Genomic DNA, 18,793 nt, shown 5'->3' with positions numbered 1-18,793 from the left:
CAGTAGACACTGGCCTACAAAAAATTGGTGCTTTCCTGTGTCTGACAGAGCTCCACAGGGCAAATTCAGGTGCCCTAAAGGTTCTAGATACCAGTCACAGGATTCTTACAGGTCAAAGCAATGGGGTGCTTCTACCTTTAAATCTGGAGGAAATAAAGTGCAACCCTACAGTAAACAGTCTCAATGACTTCCCTCTGCCATCACCAAGCACGTATCTTTTGGCAGCACCCTTGGGGAAAAATTAGCACTTTATACTCAAAATTGGCAGTTAATAACCCAGGACAAGTGGGTGTTAAACATAGTATTTCAGGGATACAGATTCCACTTCCACACTCTGCCAATTGCAAACAGTTGGCCAGATCTGCCAAAAAATCAATGGGCAGAGGCACAGAAACAAGTTACATCCCTCATGGATATGGGGGCTATTCAGCCAGTGTTAGAACAGGAAAAAGGACAAGGGTTTTATTCCAGACTGTTCTTGGTACCCAGAAAAGACAAGGCCTGGTGCCCAATACTGGATTTATCAATTTTGAACACATTCCTGGACATTCCAAAATTCAAAATGCTAACTTTGCAGCAGCTTCTGCCCATGCTGGGCAAGAACACTTGGCTGGTGACATTAGACTTAAAAGAGGCATACCTGCATATCCCAATAAGGGAATCGTGCAGAAGATACCTCCGTTTTAAGGCTGGCTTTATGTATTACCAATTCTCTGCACTGCCCTTTGGCTTATCTACTGTGCCCAGGGTCTTTACAAAGTGCCTGGCACCAGTAATTGCATTTTGCAGACAAAGAAGTATACAAATCTATCCTTACTTGGACGACTGTCTCATTCAAGCAGAGAACAAGAACATTCTTCTTCAGCATCTGGCGTTTGTGAAAAGGCTTCTAACATGCCTAGGGTACACAATAAATGAAAAGAAATCACAACTGGTACCTTCTCAAAAGATAACATTCCTGGGTGCAAGCTTGAATACAACTGCCCAGATGGCTTTCCTCATGCCAGGCAAACAAAGGCAACTGACTACTTACTTCAAACAGATGGCAACAAAAACCCAGTTATCTGCAAGACAAACTCTGCAGGCTTTGGGGTTCACGGCATCCTGCATTCTACTGATTCCATATGCAAGACTGCATATGAGGAAACTACAGTGGTACCTAAAAAGTTTATGGAGTCAACATTGTCACAGTCTTGAAACAATGATTCCTCTCATTCCCTGCCTACAATAGGAGTTTCTTTGGTGGGCAAAGGCATGTCACCAAAACATGGGACGAGCATTCACGCTACCCCCTGCCAGCCAAACCTTGACAACAGACACATCAGACTATGCATGGGGGGCCCACCTGGCGCGAATATGCATTCAGGGCATATGGACCCCAAAACAAATGCATCTGCATATCAACCAAAAAGAGATGTTAGCTGTTCAAAATGGTCTGACAGCCTTCAAGGACTTACTTCATCCAGGACAACTACTGATAAAGATGGACAACACCATGGTTATGTGGTACATAAACAAGCAGGGAGGCACGCACTCATACCCCCTTTGCAGACTAGCCATGGCACTGTGGGATACAGCCTTGACTTACCAAGTGCATCTTCAAGCTCAATTCCTGCCAGGAAAACAAAATACTCTGGCAGTCGACTTAAGCAGAAACCTTATGGACCCTCACAAGTGGAAGCTAGATCCACAAGTCTTCAGCATGATAACAAAGAAATGGGGGAGTCCGGACATAGACCTATTTGCCTCTCCTCGGAAATATCAACTGGACAAATTCTGCACAAGGACTTATCACAGACAAGCATGGAAAGTGGATGCCCTATCCTTCATTTGGAAAAACCTATCAGTTTACGCCTTTCCTCTGCTGCCTCTTCTTCCCAAGGTTCTACTAAAGGTCAGACAAGAAAAAGTAAAGATGATACTAATTGCCCCGGACTGGCCCCACCAATACTGGTACCCAATCCTAAGGAATATGTCTCAATTCCCCACTTGGTACTTGCCTCAAATACCTCACTTACTGTCTCAGCAAAACAATCAGATCCTGCACAATCAGCTCCAAACACTGAACCTGGCAGCATGGCTGATCATGTAGTTATTCAAACAACACCTCTCAGTAAATCTGTGATGGATGTCATTTTGGAAGCCAGAAGGCCTAGTACTAGAAAATCTTATGCTGATAAATGGAAGAGATTCTGTGCTTGGAACCAAGCACAAGGAAATGACACAGCAGAGCCAAATATTCCTCAGATTTTACAATACTTGACTGAGATGCTTGACAAAGGAATATCTTTTTCATCAATAAAAATCCATGCCTCTGCCATCTCGGCTCATTACAACACAGAGACACCAATCTTTTCTCATCCTTTGCTAAAGCAGTATCTTAGAGGGGCCAAAAATTTATGGCCTCACAGAAGATCACTAATTCCTGCATGGGACCTCAATTATGTGTTGGAAAAGCTCACCCTGCCTCCATTTGAACCAGCTGCTACTGCAGATCTAAAGTTCTTATCATGTAAAACAGCTTTGTTCCTGGCAATTACTTCAGCAAGAAGGGTCTCAGAGCAACAGGCCCTCATGGCTGTGGAGCCTTTTATCATATTTTACCCAGACAGGGTGTCCCTCAGGACCAATCCTTCATTTATGCCTAAGGTGGTTTCCAGTGTGGCTCTTAACCAAACTATTCATCTGCCAACTTTTTATCCAAATCCGCAGAACAAGGGGGAATGGATTCTGCATTCCTTGGACGTACACAGACAACTAAGATTCTACTTGAGCAGGACTAAAGCTCTAAGAAAAACTGAGCAGCTACTAGTGGCATTTGCTGCAGGATCAGAGGGAAAGGCTATTTCAAAGCAGACTATTTCAAAGTGGATAAGCCACTGCATTCATTTCTGCTACTTACACCATGGTAAACAGGTGCCCAAGGGCATTAGGTCTCATTCCACCAAGGCTGCAGCTACATCAGCAGCTTTTCTCAGATGGGTACCAACCTAAGACATTCGAGAAGCTGCTACTTGGAGCTCTGTTCATACTTTTACAAGGCATTATCATTTGCCTCTCTACTCTAAGTCCAGGGCAGGCTTTGCCACTGAAGTTCTGCAGGGCCTTATAGTTGCCCCTAATGCAGTTTAGCTCCAGCCTCCCATCCATAGCTTTAGGATTCTACCCAAATGTAATGACTGCATCAGTGAAACACGAAGAACATAGTACATTTGTGTACACTTGCCATAAATGTAGATGTTCGAGTGTATTCACTGTTGCAGTCCAGGTTACCTGCCCGCCATCCCCCTTTTATTCTGGAGTTTCTCTTTCTTTCACTATTTTCTACATCCTTTGTGGTGTATTTGCTTGTAGATGAAGGTAAAGTTTATATGGTTGCATGTATATATAGTTTATATATATTTTTGCTACCCATTTGGGGGGCACCTAACATCTGGGGCAAGAAAAACTAAAGAAAATGGCATCGGCTGCCTGTTTTATACCCCTGATGACCTGACGTCATGGAAGAGGAGACAGCAACCGACACAGGACAAAAGACTTTGGAATTCAGGCCAACTGAGGGCAACCTGCCAGCAGATTACCCAAATGTAATGACTGCAACAGTGAATACACTCGAACATCTACATTTATGGTAAGGGTACACAACTGTACTTTTTTTTCACCATTAAGAAAGTATGAATCTCTTCATTAGTTCTTCCTTCCAAAATTAGCTCTTCTAAAAACAAATATAAATCTAAAACAATATAAGGGGAATCCAGCTTATCCACCTAAGATGAACACCACACAGATAGGGGGATTCTACATTTAGAAGTACATTGTATCAGCAGGAAACTGAAGAATCAAATAGGGAGAAAGATATTACTGACATGTCTACTGATGATTTAAACAGTACGCAGGATTTTCCAGAACTGAGGAGATCGGAAAGAATAGAGTCTCATTCCCATTACCCACAGAACCTGGGCCCAAGCTCAGGACCCCAACCATCATTGAGCCATCCAAGAAGAAAGGCAGTGGGAAAGAGAAAATGGAAGGGCAAGAGATGATAATACTCCCTGCTGCTGGTGGTATTATGGTCAACTATAAGGGATACAACATTTTTAATTATAGCCAGATTTCTTTTACTTTGAATAATTTCATTTTATTTTCCAAAGGATATAAATGTATACCTGCTTCCCTTTTCAATGTGGCAAATTCAGTAGTAGAATTGAAATGATTCTCTCAGAAATTAAACTTAGCATTCTTTTTCAATAATAATAATCTAAGTAAGGGACTTCAACAGTCTAAATGTTTGTTTAAAAAAAAAAGTTTGCTTAATCTCATTACGTATCCAGTAATACAGACTTTTGAAAAAAGCACACTGCAGGGGTTATTATAAGCTTTGTGTTGAACATAAATGTATTAGGAAATCCAATTTAAAATCCCAGAAAAAAAATCATTTTTGATTCTTCAAAGAATGGTAAAACATTACGGATTATGAGGCCTTAAATGGGATGGTACAGTTATTGTAGATGTTCTGGGGTATTCTGCAGCTATGTTAGAGATGTTATATGATACTTTTGGAGGAGAGGCATGCTTCTGAGATACTGCAACCTTATACTTAAATATATATTCACTGTATCAAAATAACAGTTATTTCATTCTGAAGATCTCAGTTATGGTCTGCAGAATTACAGTTGATACCCACATGCTGCTCAGGTCAGCCTGAAATAAAAATAAACTTACTACAATTGAAGTAAAAGTCAAAACTGGCACAGATAAAATGGGAAGAAAAGCTTAAAGAGACACATAAAACTTAGTGCTTTCACTCTTTCCTATTCTTAGGGCATCATTAGAGTCAATCACAAAGTAATTATACCACATTTAAATATAGGAAACCATTAAGCAGCAGCCATGCAGAGATCACACTTGATTAAAACCCAAAATCAGTTAAAGATATAATACCACAAAAAACACCAAATCAACTATACACAATCTGTTAAATTAAAAATATATATATTAAATAATATATATATATATATATATATATATATATATATATATATATATATATATATATATATACACACACACACACACACACACACACACACACATATATATATATATATATATATATATATATATATATATATATATATATATATATATATGGATCTACTTCATATGATCGACAACATTTTCAGAGAGACCAAAACACCTAAAGCCCAAAGCACCGACAACTCATTTGGTCGAAAATCATAAGATCGACACATGGCATTCAAAGCATTATGCCCTTCCCCACTGTAGCGCGACCCTGGAGTTAGAATAAATACATGTGGGGGGTGTGGGGGCATAGCCCCCCACATTATTTAGATATCATTCTCTGCCTGCCATTTCTCATTTCTCCACTAGGTGGCAGCACTATTCCACCATTTGCCTGCTCCTACTCCATTCTAATTTTTTATTCCAACTTCACTTCTAAATCCTTCGAAGGCCAAACCTCCCCTTACTTTACTCCACTTTCCCCACCTTTATATTTTTCTCCTTCCCCCGAGTTGTTCAATCCCTACTCACTTCCACCCAGTCTTTCTGTACTTCTACCTACTTACCTCAGCTCCAACCTGCAGTGGCTGATACTTTTTCAGCTGGACTCTTCTGCCCTGTTGCTCTATCCCACTCCGTTCGCCCAGTGGGCTCACTCCGCTCCCCTACCCTGCCCCCAATTTCCACCCACCCCCAGTGATCCTATATTTATTTGCCATCCCATACTCCCTCCCACTTACATCACCCAATCCCCTCACTAGATTACTCCACCCACTTCCCTAAAAACTACCTCCCCCTCCACCAACCTTATCTTTTAAAGCAACTCTCCTTCCCACCCACATGCCTTACCTAACTCTATCTAACCTACTTAATTTTTTACACCCCTAATCAATCTTTCATTCTATGATGCCTTCCATTCCTACTATAATCTTTGCCCGTGCACTACTCCTACTCCTCATTCTTCTTCCTCTATACCATTCCACCTCTTATACCAACCATCACCTAAACCCTCCACATCCACCTCCACCACCATACCCTACAAATTATTACCACACTATCTCTGCCTCTTTAACTCCATTTCACCCCTCCTTTCTATTAACATTAAAACTCTTCCATATCCCAACTAAATACTACAAACCTAAACCAACCCCCTACCATTCTTTCCCTACCAAACTAAATTCTAATAAATTTATTCACCTTCTCTCTTTCCTCTGTTTAGCAGGCGACATTCATCCCAACCCTGGACCAAACATTTCTCAAACTAATAACCATAACTCCAACAACAAACCAAATTGTAAAGACCTCAAATTCCTCACCATCAACACCCAAAGCTTAACTAATAAAATCACCCTCTTTCATGCCTGGCTAAACCATAATTCACGCAATATTGTAGCCATCTCTGAAACTTGGTTAAAACCACACATAACCAACACTGAATTCCTTCCCCCAAGATTTCAATCACTCCGATCTGACCGCATAAATAAAAGAGGTGGTGATGTAGCACTAATCTACGCCAATCACTTATCCATCAGTCCCCTCCCAAATCCTATCCCTTCCTTTCATAATGCTGAACTAGTAACTTGCATTCTAAAATTAAATGACCATAAAAGTATCTGCATCATCTCCCTTTACATTCCTCCTGGTAACAACACCAATACCTTGGAAGACATCCTCTCTTGGTCCTCCTCAAATATTAAACATGAAACTTACATTATGGGAGATGTAAATATTAACTGGCAAAAAATCATTGACCACAACCCCACCATATCAATCAATCTTTTCAATTTCACACAACTTATTAACTCTATCACTAGGCCCAACAAAACTAACCTCACAGGTTCCATCCTAGACTGGATCCTGATGTCTCATCCTAACAGAACCACAACATCTGGTGTCATTCCAGACCCTCTAGGAGACCACCTCCCTGCCTTCACCCATAAAACAACATCCCCTTCCTCCTTCTCCCACAAACTCTTACACATTCACAACTTAACCAACTTTAACCCCTCCACCTTCTCTGACTCCCTCAAAATCACTAACTGGAACCCAATAAAGACCCTACCCCTAGACAAAGCTGTTGATTTCTTCAACTCCAAATTCCTTACTGTCCTAAACTCCTTAGCTCCAATTCGAACTAAAAGAGTCAAAGCCAAGACTGCCCCTTGGCTTACTAAATTAACCAAGAAAATTATCCAACAAAGAGATAAATTTTGGAAAAGCTATCTCCATCATAAACAACCTGAATACTTACTTAAATACAAACAGTTACGAAACCTAGCCAAAAAACGTGTCATAACAGATAAAAAGTCTCACTACAACCATTTACAAATAAATCATGCAAAAAAACCCAAACAATTCTGGAATTCTTTTAGCTCTCTTCTTAATCCTGGTACAATAAATAACCCTTGCCCTGATACTAGCAAATCTGACCAAGAAATTGCCAAACTATTCAACACCTTCTTCACCTCTTCTATTGCTGAGCTAACCAAAACCTTCCCCAACAATATCCCCCACCCCCCTCTGCCCACATTTCCACATCTTCACCTCCCTCTCGCCCTATCTTTGATCTTAAACCTGAATCCACCCACTTTATAAAAAAACTTCTCTCCAAACTCAAACCTTGCACCAATGCCCCTGACAACATCCCCTCCTCCTTCTTAAAAATGGCCTCCAACAGTATTGCTCTCCTTATTAGCATCCTGATAAATAGATCACTTATTGAGTCCTATGTACCCAGACTATGGTGCTCTGCTTTTATTCTTCCACTCCACAAAGGTGGCAAAAACTATAATTTCTCTAACTTTCACCCCATAGACATCCTCTCTCCTATCTCAAAAATTTGAAAAATGCATCCACCTGCAGCTCATGCCATTCCTAACCAAACACCAGCTGCTCTCTCCTACCCAAGACAGTTTCCACCCTGGACATAATACCAACATAGCCCTTCTCTCCTTTTTACACTCTGTCAATTCAGCTCGAGACTCTGGTAACTTAGTTTCATCTGTTCTCTTAGATCTGTCTAAAGCTTTCGATACCATCTCCCACTCCCATCTACTAAACCATCTATCTAACCTCAACATCTCCCCAAAAACTCTACCTGGTTTTCCAGCTACCTCTCAGACAGGTCCCAAGCCATGAAATGGGGACATGCCTCCAACAGCTTCCTTCCCACCCCCACAGGAGTTCCCCAAGGGTCCATACTTGGCCCCTCTGCTATTTAACATCTTCATTATCAATTTCCACAAAGCCATTCCCAATATCAAAATTGTCCAATACGCAGACGACTCAACTTTGATCTGCTCTGCTTCCAGCTTTAAAGAACTCCAGTCTCTAACTCAAATCGCCTTCGCAACCACTGAAAAATGGATGCACCAAAATCACCTCTCACTTAATGCTAACAAAACTCAGATTCTTCTTTTTACCCACTCAAAATCCACCACCACCTAAAAAAATTCATTTCAAATTTCTTGCCTTAACAACTCCATCATTAAAACTGTTCCCTCCGCTAAAGTCCTAGGGGTCACAATCGACGAAGACTTAAAATTCAATACCCATATCCAACTTAACATCAAGAAAACCCATATAAATCTTGGCCTACTGTACAGAAATAATCAATTCCTCTCCCCATCTACTCGACATACCTTGGCCACTACATATCTCCTCCCATCTCTTCTATATGGTGCCCCTCTGCTTACAAATCTATCTTCTATCCTAACCTCCAAACTGGAAGTATGCTGCAATAAAATTTCCAAATTCGCCACCAAGGCAAATTCCCTCTCTCATCACTGCACATCCCTACAAACTCTAAATTGGCTTGAACTCCGCAATCAACTAGACTACCTCCAAATTGTCTCAGCTCACAAATTAATCTTTCAACCCACCCTCTGCCCCGCACTCTCCAATATTCTCCGACCTTAGAACCCCCCGCCAGACCCCTTAGATCTTCTAACCAAAACCTTATTTCCATCCACAAACCCAAATGCCCAGCTGGTCAGCTTTTACTCTCCTTTTCCCTTGCTAAAAAATGGAATGCCCTTCCCTCTACCCTGAGGACCTGTGACAACCTGCACTCCTTCAAAACACAACTCCTCTCCTACCTGCATATTCACCGAAAATACAACTGCACACTTCACTCTATACCTCCTAAGCTCCCCTCTTCCTTCTCTCCTGGCTAACCTTCATACCTTCCAAATTTCTCTCATAGTCAGACATTGTTAATGTAACTAATAACTACTCCCAACCCTATGCATATTGCCTATCATCCTCCTGGACACTTTTCTTTAACGTCCAAGTTGCTTATGGAAGGAATACCTACTTGAATGCATTCTATCTACTGTTTTGGAAATTCAACCCTTTGTATGTAAATCAAATTTATCTTTGTATTTTATTTGTACTTCTTACTTGTATTGTATGTAAATCAAATTTATCTTTGTATTTTATTTGTACTTCTTACTTGTATGATCATTACATCTTATTACATTGTACTATGGAGCTTTTCTCCCCGGGCCTCCACTGAAAATGGGTTCTTTAGCCCAGTGGACCTCCCCAGTCACCAAACTGGAATAAATAAACAAGTAAATAAATATTGTCATCTTTATCATAAGTATCCACATGTATTTGTGAAATGTACTATGTATGTGGGGGGCTATGCCCCTCACAACCCCCATCTATTTATTCTAACTCCAGGGTTGTGCTACAGTAGGGAAAGGGCATAATGCTTTGAATGCCATGTGTCAATGTTATGAGTTTCGACCAAATGAGTTGTTGGTGTTTTGAGCTTTAGGTGTTTTGGTCTCTCTAAAAATGTTGTTGATCATATGAACTGTCAATCATATGAAGTAGGCCCATATATATATATATATATATATATATATATATATATATATATATATATATATATATATATATGGGATCGATACTGATCCCCGAAGGAACTTTTCACCGAAGCACAAACAGCCGGGCATACTTCCACAAAAGTGCTTTTTAATGAAAAAGCACTTTCGCAGAAGTATGCCTGCAGCTAGATGGAGTCATGGGGGAATGACTGTTGCAGAGATTGTACTATGGTGCAGATAAGAGTTATTCCCTTTTCCTCACTGTAGTGCGATCACGGAGTGAGAATATTAAAGTAGGGGGTATGGGGGCACAGCCCCCCACATGGGGGTTGCAGGGGGGCTTGCCCCCTGCATAAAAGTAGATCTATTGTTTGTTTTTTTTTAACGCACTTTAACGAAAGTGCTTTTTCAGTGAAAGCGCTTTTGTTAAAGTGTGTTCAGTGATTAAGGATTCGACTTTTGAACTTTCGTTCAATAGTCCTAGATCTATATATATATATATATATATATATATATATATATATATATATATATATATATATATATATATATTAGCCTTCCAACAAAATAAATTTAAACAAGATCTGTAATCATAAAATATAATAAATTGTTAAATTAGTGTTGGCGGGAGTTTTATAATGCCACTAAGTGAGCAGTGGTCATTAATCCAAGGTTTTTCCATGGCATTAAGCCTCAACTGCCATAACATTTCTCTACTCTCTGGCAATCATTCAACATCGCCACCCCTTTCATTCTGTTCAACTTTATGAATCACAAAAAAAAATAAGAATCTTTTGAGGTCTATACAAAGTGTTATTAACTTTTTTGTTTTTCACATCATTGGCATGTTCGCCAATAAAGTCTTTGAGCCTCCTCACAATTTTCCCTACATGAAATGCTTGACATGTCATATATGTGGCAAGACACACAACCATTTTAACATTCCATTTACAACAACCCGGGTAGCCAATTCAATGATCATATCCACTGACTGTAACATAAGTCCTCATTAATATATTTACAAATTTTGCAGGCCACACATTTAGTCATTTGTGACCTACAAGAATTGTCATTTAAATACTTATCATGCTCTAGCCATCCCTTTATATTTGTACCCTTACCATACACTGTCGAGGGGACTTCACAGCACCAGTCCTTCATTTCAGTGGTAAATAACACATTCCAAAAACTCTTAAGACTTGCTACAATAGTAGGTAGATCTTTATTGTAATAAACTGTTATGGCACCCTTTTTGTCATATTCTAATGGTGTAGTGACATCATCCTTAGTGAAATTCGAACACTACCCAACCTTTAAAATGGGGGCACATTTTGTCATTCTGTTTTTGTAAAGCTCCTTTTTCATTTTATTCAACAAGTTTGAGGGATAACCCCTTTCCTTAAACATGTCAATTAAGTTGTTCAACTCAGCCACAAATTGGTGATCATCACTCACCAGTCTGGACAAACATATCATTTCTCCCTTTACTATACTCCATTTTTGAAATAAGGGGTGACAACTCTTAAAATGTAAAAATGGGCTGGAATAAGTCTTTTTACTAAAAGTGTTGTATGCAAAAGGCCCCTTGCTGGGTCTTTATACAAATAAATATCTAAATAGCCAATAGTACATGCTCCCTGAAAGTAAATTTTAGGAAACAAGTGGTACAATTTAAATAGTCAAGAAATGTTAGCATGATGTAGTGATCACCTTTCTATAAAATCAAAATGCCATCCAAGAATCTAAAACAAGAAGCAACTTGGTCAAAAAAGGGGGATGAGAAAACATAACATTTATCCCATTTATCAAGAACCAAGTATAAATAGATGCAACACCTGAATTTTGCCAAAAAAGTCTGCCTCAAAAAACACAAAGTTGCTGTTCCAAACTACATCCATAAATTCAACCAAAAGGTTCACTTTAGTATTCAATAAACTTAAGTCATAGCTTGAAGTTTCACAGAAAACTTCAAACCAATCTAGTAAGGATTAACTGAAAACAAATTTACAATATCTATTGCTATAAGTAAAATATCTTCATTGTAAGTTGTTTAATGCAGCCAAGAAGTGCCATGAGTCATGTAATATATAAGATTTACTAGTCAAAATATGCTTGCAATGGAAATCAATATATGTAGCAAATGGTTCAGTTTTTGATCTCCTTGCAGCCACAATGGGTATCAAAGGAGGGTCATACTTGTTTTTATGAATTTTAGGGATACGAAAAATGGGTGGTATGAGTGGTTTATTAACCAATGAATAATCTAATTTGGATTGAACAATCATCCCTTGACTAAAATCATCATAGGTTCATAGGTTCATAGGTTCATACTAGGCTATCTGCCCTGGGGCAATTATAAGCCTAGCCCGATTCTGTATGGCTTACGCCACCCCTTGATTTGAGTATACTGTGCCCTTTTTAAGGTTTAGTTTACTGTGCCTCTGTCTAATAGTGACACGGGAGTAATCCCTGGGACAAACCTACGATCCCCCATCCACTTATCGAGATTGCTGTTGAAGAGATTCAGTGAGGTGCTCTGCCTCACATGAACTGGAATTCTATTCCAGAGCGAAGGGAGCCTCTGGGTTATGAACCTGTCCCTCCAGCAAGTTCTATTTATTTCTGTGCTGAGGTTCAAGTCCCTTGAGCATGTGGCTCTAAGGGATTTAGATTTACTGAGGTGGAGCATGTCCATTAATTCTGGATTTGACATAGCTTTGTATGTCAGACATAGATCGCCTCGAAGTAGGCGGTATGCAACTGAGTAGAGCTGGGTTTTTTTTAACCGAGCAGCATATGGCATCTGTTTGAGACCCTTGATCCTCTTGGTGAGATACTTTTGGGGTCTTTCTAATTGCTGCAGGTGTGGGGTAAGGTATATCCCAAAAGGGGCATTGTATTCTATGATGGGCCTGATGAGGGATAAATAAAGGGGCATGATGACCTCTCTTGATCTAGATGTGAAACCTTTCGTGATGAGGTGGGCTATGTAGAAGGTCTTTCTAACCACTTTGGCAATGTGGTTTTCAAAGGAGAGATTGCTATCAACTTGGGTCCCCAGGTCCCTAATAACTTTCTCTGTACTTAATGGGTTTCCCCCTATGTGGTAATTTGTGGGCACATTGTTTTTGCCAAAGGGTATGGCTATACATTTTTTGGCATTTAGCTTTAAACCATGGCGCTGGCACCAGTTATCTGTCTCTGTGAGACCTTTTTGAAGGATGTTTGTGTCAGCTGGAGAATTGATTATGGCGCCCAGTTTGCAGTCGTCTGCAAACTTGGTGAGCCATAGTCCTCCCATGTTTGCCTGTACCTTGGAAACGTATATACCGAACAAGAGTGGTCCCAGGACAGAACCCTGTGGGACGCCACTTGTGACCGGTTTTGAGTCTGACATGGCTCCAGCAACTCTCACTCTGTGGGTTCTGTCTTTGAGCCAGTTTGCGACCCATCTTGTGACATAGGGGTTTATATTTAAGCTGGATAGCTTATCTATGATGCCTGAGTGGGGTATTGTGTCAAATGCCTTTGCAAGGTCCAGATAGGCTGTGTGGACTACCTTCCCTTCATCTATGGCTTTAGTGACTGTTTCAAAGAAGTCAACCAGGTTCAAAACGCAGGATCTGCCCTTGACAAAGCCGAACTGGGTAGGATCTAGTGTCTGTAGGTCCCCAATGTCTTTGTTTATGAGCTCCATGATGATCCTCTCCATAGCCTTGCAGACTAAGCTAGTCAGGCTTATGGGGTGATAGTTTCCAGGGTCCTAGAGGCTCCACCTTTGTGGAGTGGGACCACTGTTGCTGTACGCCATTCTGTGGGCACATATCCTGTAGTGAGGCTGAGATTGTATAGCTATTTTATTTGAGGGATTAGTTCCTCTTGGAGTTCATGTAGGATGCAACCTGGGATGCCATCTGGTCCCATGGAAGCAGTATTTTTTGCTTTGGAGAGGGCAGCCTTCACCTGAGCATCTGAGATGTTTGGGAGGCAGCCCTCTGCCAGGATAGATACTTGTTCTTTTGGGGGGGGGGGGGAGTTTGCACTGAACCTGTCTGCCAGGATATTGGCGATGTCTGTGGGTTCAGTGTATTTTTTGTTGTTTAGAATCAACTCAGAACAAGTCTGGGAGTTGCATCCCAGGTTTCTAACATAACTGAAAAAAGCCTTATGATTGTCTTTGGTGTCCTGTGCAATTTTTCTCTCGAAGCTGGCCTTGGAGGATTTTATGAGGGATCGTAATTTTTTGCTAGTACTGATCAGAGATGCCTTCCCTATTAGGGATTTTGCTCTATCATGTAGTAGCTTCCTCCTTCTGTTGTACAGTTTATTTATGGCAGGGGTCCACCAGACCGGATGCCTGCCTTTGGATGATTGGGTCTTGGTTTTGTTTGGGATAGCATGATCCATGCATTCCTGGAGATGTCTGTAGAATGCATTTATATAGGATTCTGCAGTTTGGGCCATAGTTTCCACTGGCCCAGGGGCCTTGAAAGATTCCACTTCAGTTTTGAGAAGTGAGAAGTTCGCTTTTGAGAAGTTTTTCACTGTGGTTTTCTGGGCTGGGGGTGGGGGTCGGGATGTGGACATCCAGTAAAATTAATTTATGGTCTGAACTTACCAATGAGGGATATACTTCTGGTGTGGAGCATAGAGTCCCCATGTTGGTAATGATCAGGTCTAGTATGTTGTCCCCTCTTGTGGGAGTGGTGACTAGTTGTTCCATAGCATTTCAGTTTATAATTTCCAGGAATCTTTGGGCTAAGGTGCTGGGGCTTGAGTAGTGCTCCCAGTCAATGTTTGGGTAGTTGAAGTCACCCAATATAATGGTGTTTGGAGAGATCTTCATGTTCTCCAATGTTTTCAGGAAAGCCGAGTGGGATTCCTGACTTTGAGAGGGTGGTCTGTAGGATGCTATAAACTGAAAAGCAGTCTTGCCCACTGTTAGTTGCACATGGATGGTCTCCGATACTTTGTGCAATGCCACTAACCTGGAGGTGTGGATATCCTTGATAAATATGGAAACTCCCCCTCCTTTTGTGGTTCGGTCTGGGTTTTGGGGCCAAAAAGCATGATATGAGGTATAGCCTGGTAGTGCTGGGGTGCTCTCTGGAGCCTTGAACCAGGTTTCTGTCACTGCACAGATATCGATGTTCTCCATACTGAGGAGAGCTTCGAGTGCGTGCATCTTGAGGTTAAGACTTCTGGCGTTTAGCAGCATTACCCTTAGTTTCTTGTTCCTTGTGCTGTCTATGGGGGTGGGTTTGACTTTTGAGCCTTGCCTAAAAACGGCACTATGGGGGTGGCAAGAGCCTTTGTCAATATCAGAAAGCCCAGTGGTGACAGGTGCAAGCCGTCCCTAGTGAAGCAACGTGGCTTGTCGAGCATGTCATCCCAGGCTGACAGACACTGGATCCCCTTTGAATGACACCAGAATTTTAGCCAATTGTTAAAATCGATCATTTTGTCTTTGTACTGTGGCATCATTCTAGGTGAGGGTAAGATGTTGCTCAAGGTCAGGGTCATACCAGCCTGGGCTACATGATCAGAGAGCTCCTCTATGTCTCTTTTCATGTAGTCCAGGGAGGTACGTCTCAGGTCATTCACACCAGCATGTACAATGACTGAGTCATATTTGTATTTGCTTTGGAGTGACCTGAGTGCTTGCATTATGTGTCGGATCCTAGCACCTGACAGGTAGCTCACCATGACCTTCTCTTTATTCAGCCTGGTGAGCGGGACGTCAGTGTGTCTGACAATAGAGTCACCTATAACAAGAGTATCAGGTGTGTTATTCAGCCTTCAGAGATGTGGCTGCTTGGCAGACTGACTTTGTGGGTTATGTGTTGCGTGTGCTTTGTTTTGAGGTAGCGTTTGCTTGGATGTCTGCTTTGGAGGTCTCTGTTGCTTAGGTAGATTTTTATTTAGAGCCTCCGAGTATGTTTTTGTGTATTTATGTGTTTGGTTCGCTGATGTGGTGGGACTATGTGATACTGGAATTGTGTTGTGTGAGGTTACCATCTCCTCCTGACTGGTTACACCAGTTTTGAAATGAGAGAGCTCAGCCTCCAGTTTGGCTAAATAGTTGCATCTCTCACATATATTTGAACCTGTTTGGAGGAGGAGAGGGTTGTCCGTGTACATGAGACAGTTGTAACATTGCCTCAAAATTCCCAGATTCACCAGCTGGACTGGAGAGGAAACCATTGACTGACCTTTGGTCATCATACAAGAGAGAGCCTATTTTCATATAAGTAATGTTAATTTCATTACTAGAAACCCTTTGGTAAGTGTTCTCATCATTTAAAATGTCAAACATTTTTAAAGAATAATCAAGATAATTTATAATAACTACATACCCACCCTTATCAGGCTTCATGATTCTAATGTCCCTGTGGGAAGCTAATTCATATAATACAGATTTTTCATTAGGCATTAAATTGTCAATCAATCTAGTATTTTTACTGACTAGTTTTCTGAATTCAGCTTCACAAATCTGTTCAAACACAGAGACTGAAGGGTTGGAGGGAAGAATATATGTAACTTCTTTTTTAAGGTACAAACATTATTTGAAAGGGTATTGATGCTATAAGAATAGGAAGGGGCAAAAGTGCTAAGTTCTATGTGTTTATTAAAACTTTTCCTCCCGTTTTATCTATGCTGATTTTATCTTTTATTTTAATTTTTAGTCAGTTTGTTTAATTAACTTGGCTTTCACGTCAGATTGGTATGGTTATTGAAATAAAAATAAACCACTTAACCTTGCCTGTTATGCCAGTAGCATAGCTAGGGTGGGGTAAGGGGGCAACTGCCACAGGTGCAATGTATTAGGGAGCGCAATCAGATGATGATGATCAGTCTTCAGTGCAATGTGTTACTGGCACTTACATGCCTAAAATGTATTTATGATCAGAATGGAAGTGCTTAGTGCTCCGTGTGTAGCATAAACTGTAGCAGATGTTTCAAGCAGTTAGCTATACTTTAAAAAGGAAAGAAGTTTTTTTTAGAACTTTTAGAACTGGAGCACATTTTAGAACTCCCATGTGTGGCATGAACTATAGCAGCTGCTTGTTTCAAATGTAGCAATCAGGTTGCTGCAGTTTAAAAGGAAAGAAGAGCATTTTTTTTACAGTTGAGCACTGACACGATTGAGTTATTCATCTGTCCTTCCCAACAAAAACACTCCCGCAGTACTGCAACATTTTCAGCTATATCTGACCTCAAATGGTAGGAAACCAGACCTTTTCTTATTGTGATTTGTATTATTTTCCAGAAGGCACTGTCATTTCTTAGTCTCCAGTACATCACCAGATAGTAACAGTGGTAAGGGTTTAGCAACTGTTGCATATTCCCCTATGTATTGTTGCAATCAGGTCTCATGCTAGAGAAGTGTTTTAAAAATGTATCTTTCTCCCAGTGTTACAGCACAGACATGGTGCTCTATGCACAAATAGAATTCTTTCTGCAACAAACTGGCAAACATTCTCTGTAACATGTGTTGTTTATCATATTCTGTTCAGCCACCTTCCACAGTAAAGGTAAAAGCAAAATAGAATGGCCTGCAGTTTGAACCATGTCAAAACAGAACTTAATTCCCATATTTTCAAATTATATTAATTATTCCTAAATCTAATTTTGTGATAGCAGTCACTATACATTTGCATCTAGGCGTTACTTGGAAGACACTGGCTGTCACTACCCACTGGAGATTGCTGGGGAAATGCTTTGATATATTACTAAATAAGTGTTGCATTGAAGATCTTCTGGCTATAATAACAAATTCCTTAGCATCTAGCACAGTAGTTCTTTAAAATTATGATTGCTTGCAGTGTTAGTGCTGATATTTGCAAGCTCTATATACAGATTTTTTTTCAGGGTGCTGATAGTACTTTTTATGTTTCTGCAGGATGACTACATTAGAAGCTGGGATGGCAAACAGCCCTTTGATGAAGGTAAGCAGAATCATTGCTTTTTGCTTTTGATTCTCCATTAAAGGAGAAACAAGATATTTAGGTGGAAGGAATGAACAGTTTTACTTTTCATTTCTGAGTAATTGTTAAAGATTCAGCCTATTGAGATTCATCACAGTGGGAGCAATTTTAATCATAAACCTGAAAACGCAGTAACACCAGGAACAGAGTTTAGTCAGTACCAGTAGGATGTCTGAGTGATACTTTATGAGATAAGTTAATGAGCAAAATGCTGCAAAAAAAAGGGTATTGCTATACTAAAAAGGATATATATTGCATTGTAGTTAGACATAAATGATACATCTGGTCTTAACCCTATATTTTGCAACAGGGAAACTCATGCATCTTGCCAGTTTTAACTGTATTTGTTTTATGAACTAGTGATGTAAAATGAAATTCCATCTATAATTGTAGCACAGATAAGGAGTTATAGATGGGGGACCACTGATCATCTTATTATTCATCTGTATTTTGATCCCATGTGTCAAAAATATGCATACATAATATGTATAATTTTCCAGGCTCCTCTTTAGTGCATCTGAGAATGCCAGTGTATGACTTAAGTGCTGTTGTTGGGACATGTGGCACTCCACAAATATTTATCACTGTCCCATTGGTCTCACATTACACTTTTTTGACTGCATTGTAAAGGCAAAATAGAATGTTTCTCATACAAAGAAAAAATGGAAAACAGACTTCATTAAGACAAGAAAAGTATGCATTCTCTCAACTGTTGATGTGGCCACTTTAATCCTATGATAATTCAGCTGACCTCTGATTACTGAATTCTTCTAATACCTTAAAATGAATTAATAAAAAAAGTATACCAAGCAATTTGCTGAGTACACTGCTGGATGTGAAGTAGCAGATGGAGACTCTGCTAATGTTAATATTTATCTTGCCAGCTGTTGCTTGTTTGCAGAATTCTGTCTGCTAGTGTGTGCTGTATTATCACATACAATGCTCATT

At 40.2% G+C, this 18,793-nt stretch overlaps 1 protein-coding gene across 2 annotated transcripts in view; it reads left to right on the top strand.

The window, feature by feature from the left end:
• SPOCK2 (SPARC (osteonectin), cwcv and kazal like domains proteoglycan 2) overlaps positions 1-18,793 on the top strand; it is a 1,197,555-nt gene that overhangs the window by 533,601 nt on the left and 645,161 nt on the right. For both annotated transcript variants that reach the window (XM_044056622.1, XM_044056621.1), the window contains one exon: positions 17,761-17,806. In XM_044056622.1, the coding sequence (XP_043912557.1) occupies positions 17,761-17,806 (46 nt within the window). The remainder of the gene's footprint in view (positions 1-17,760; positions 17,807-18,793) is intronic.

This window comes from Protopterus annectens, chromosome 14.part0, assembly GCF_019279795.1.
Source record: "Protopterus annectens isolate FY-2018-M chromosome 14.part0, PAN1.0, whole genome shotgun sequence".
NCBI lineage: Eukaryota > Metazoa > Chordata > Ceratodontiformes > Protopteridae > Protopterus > Protopterus annectens.
Note: the sequence above shows the minus strand (reverse complement) of the source record. Positions and strands in the feature narration are given on the sequence as shown.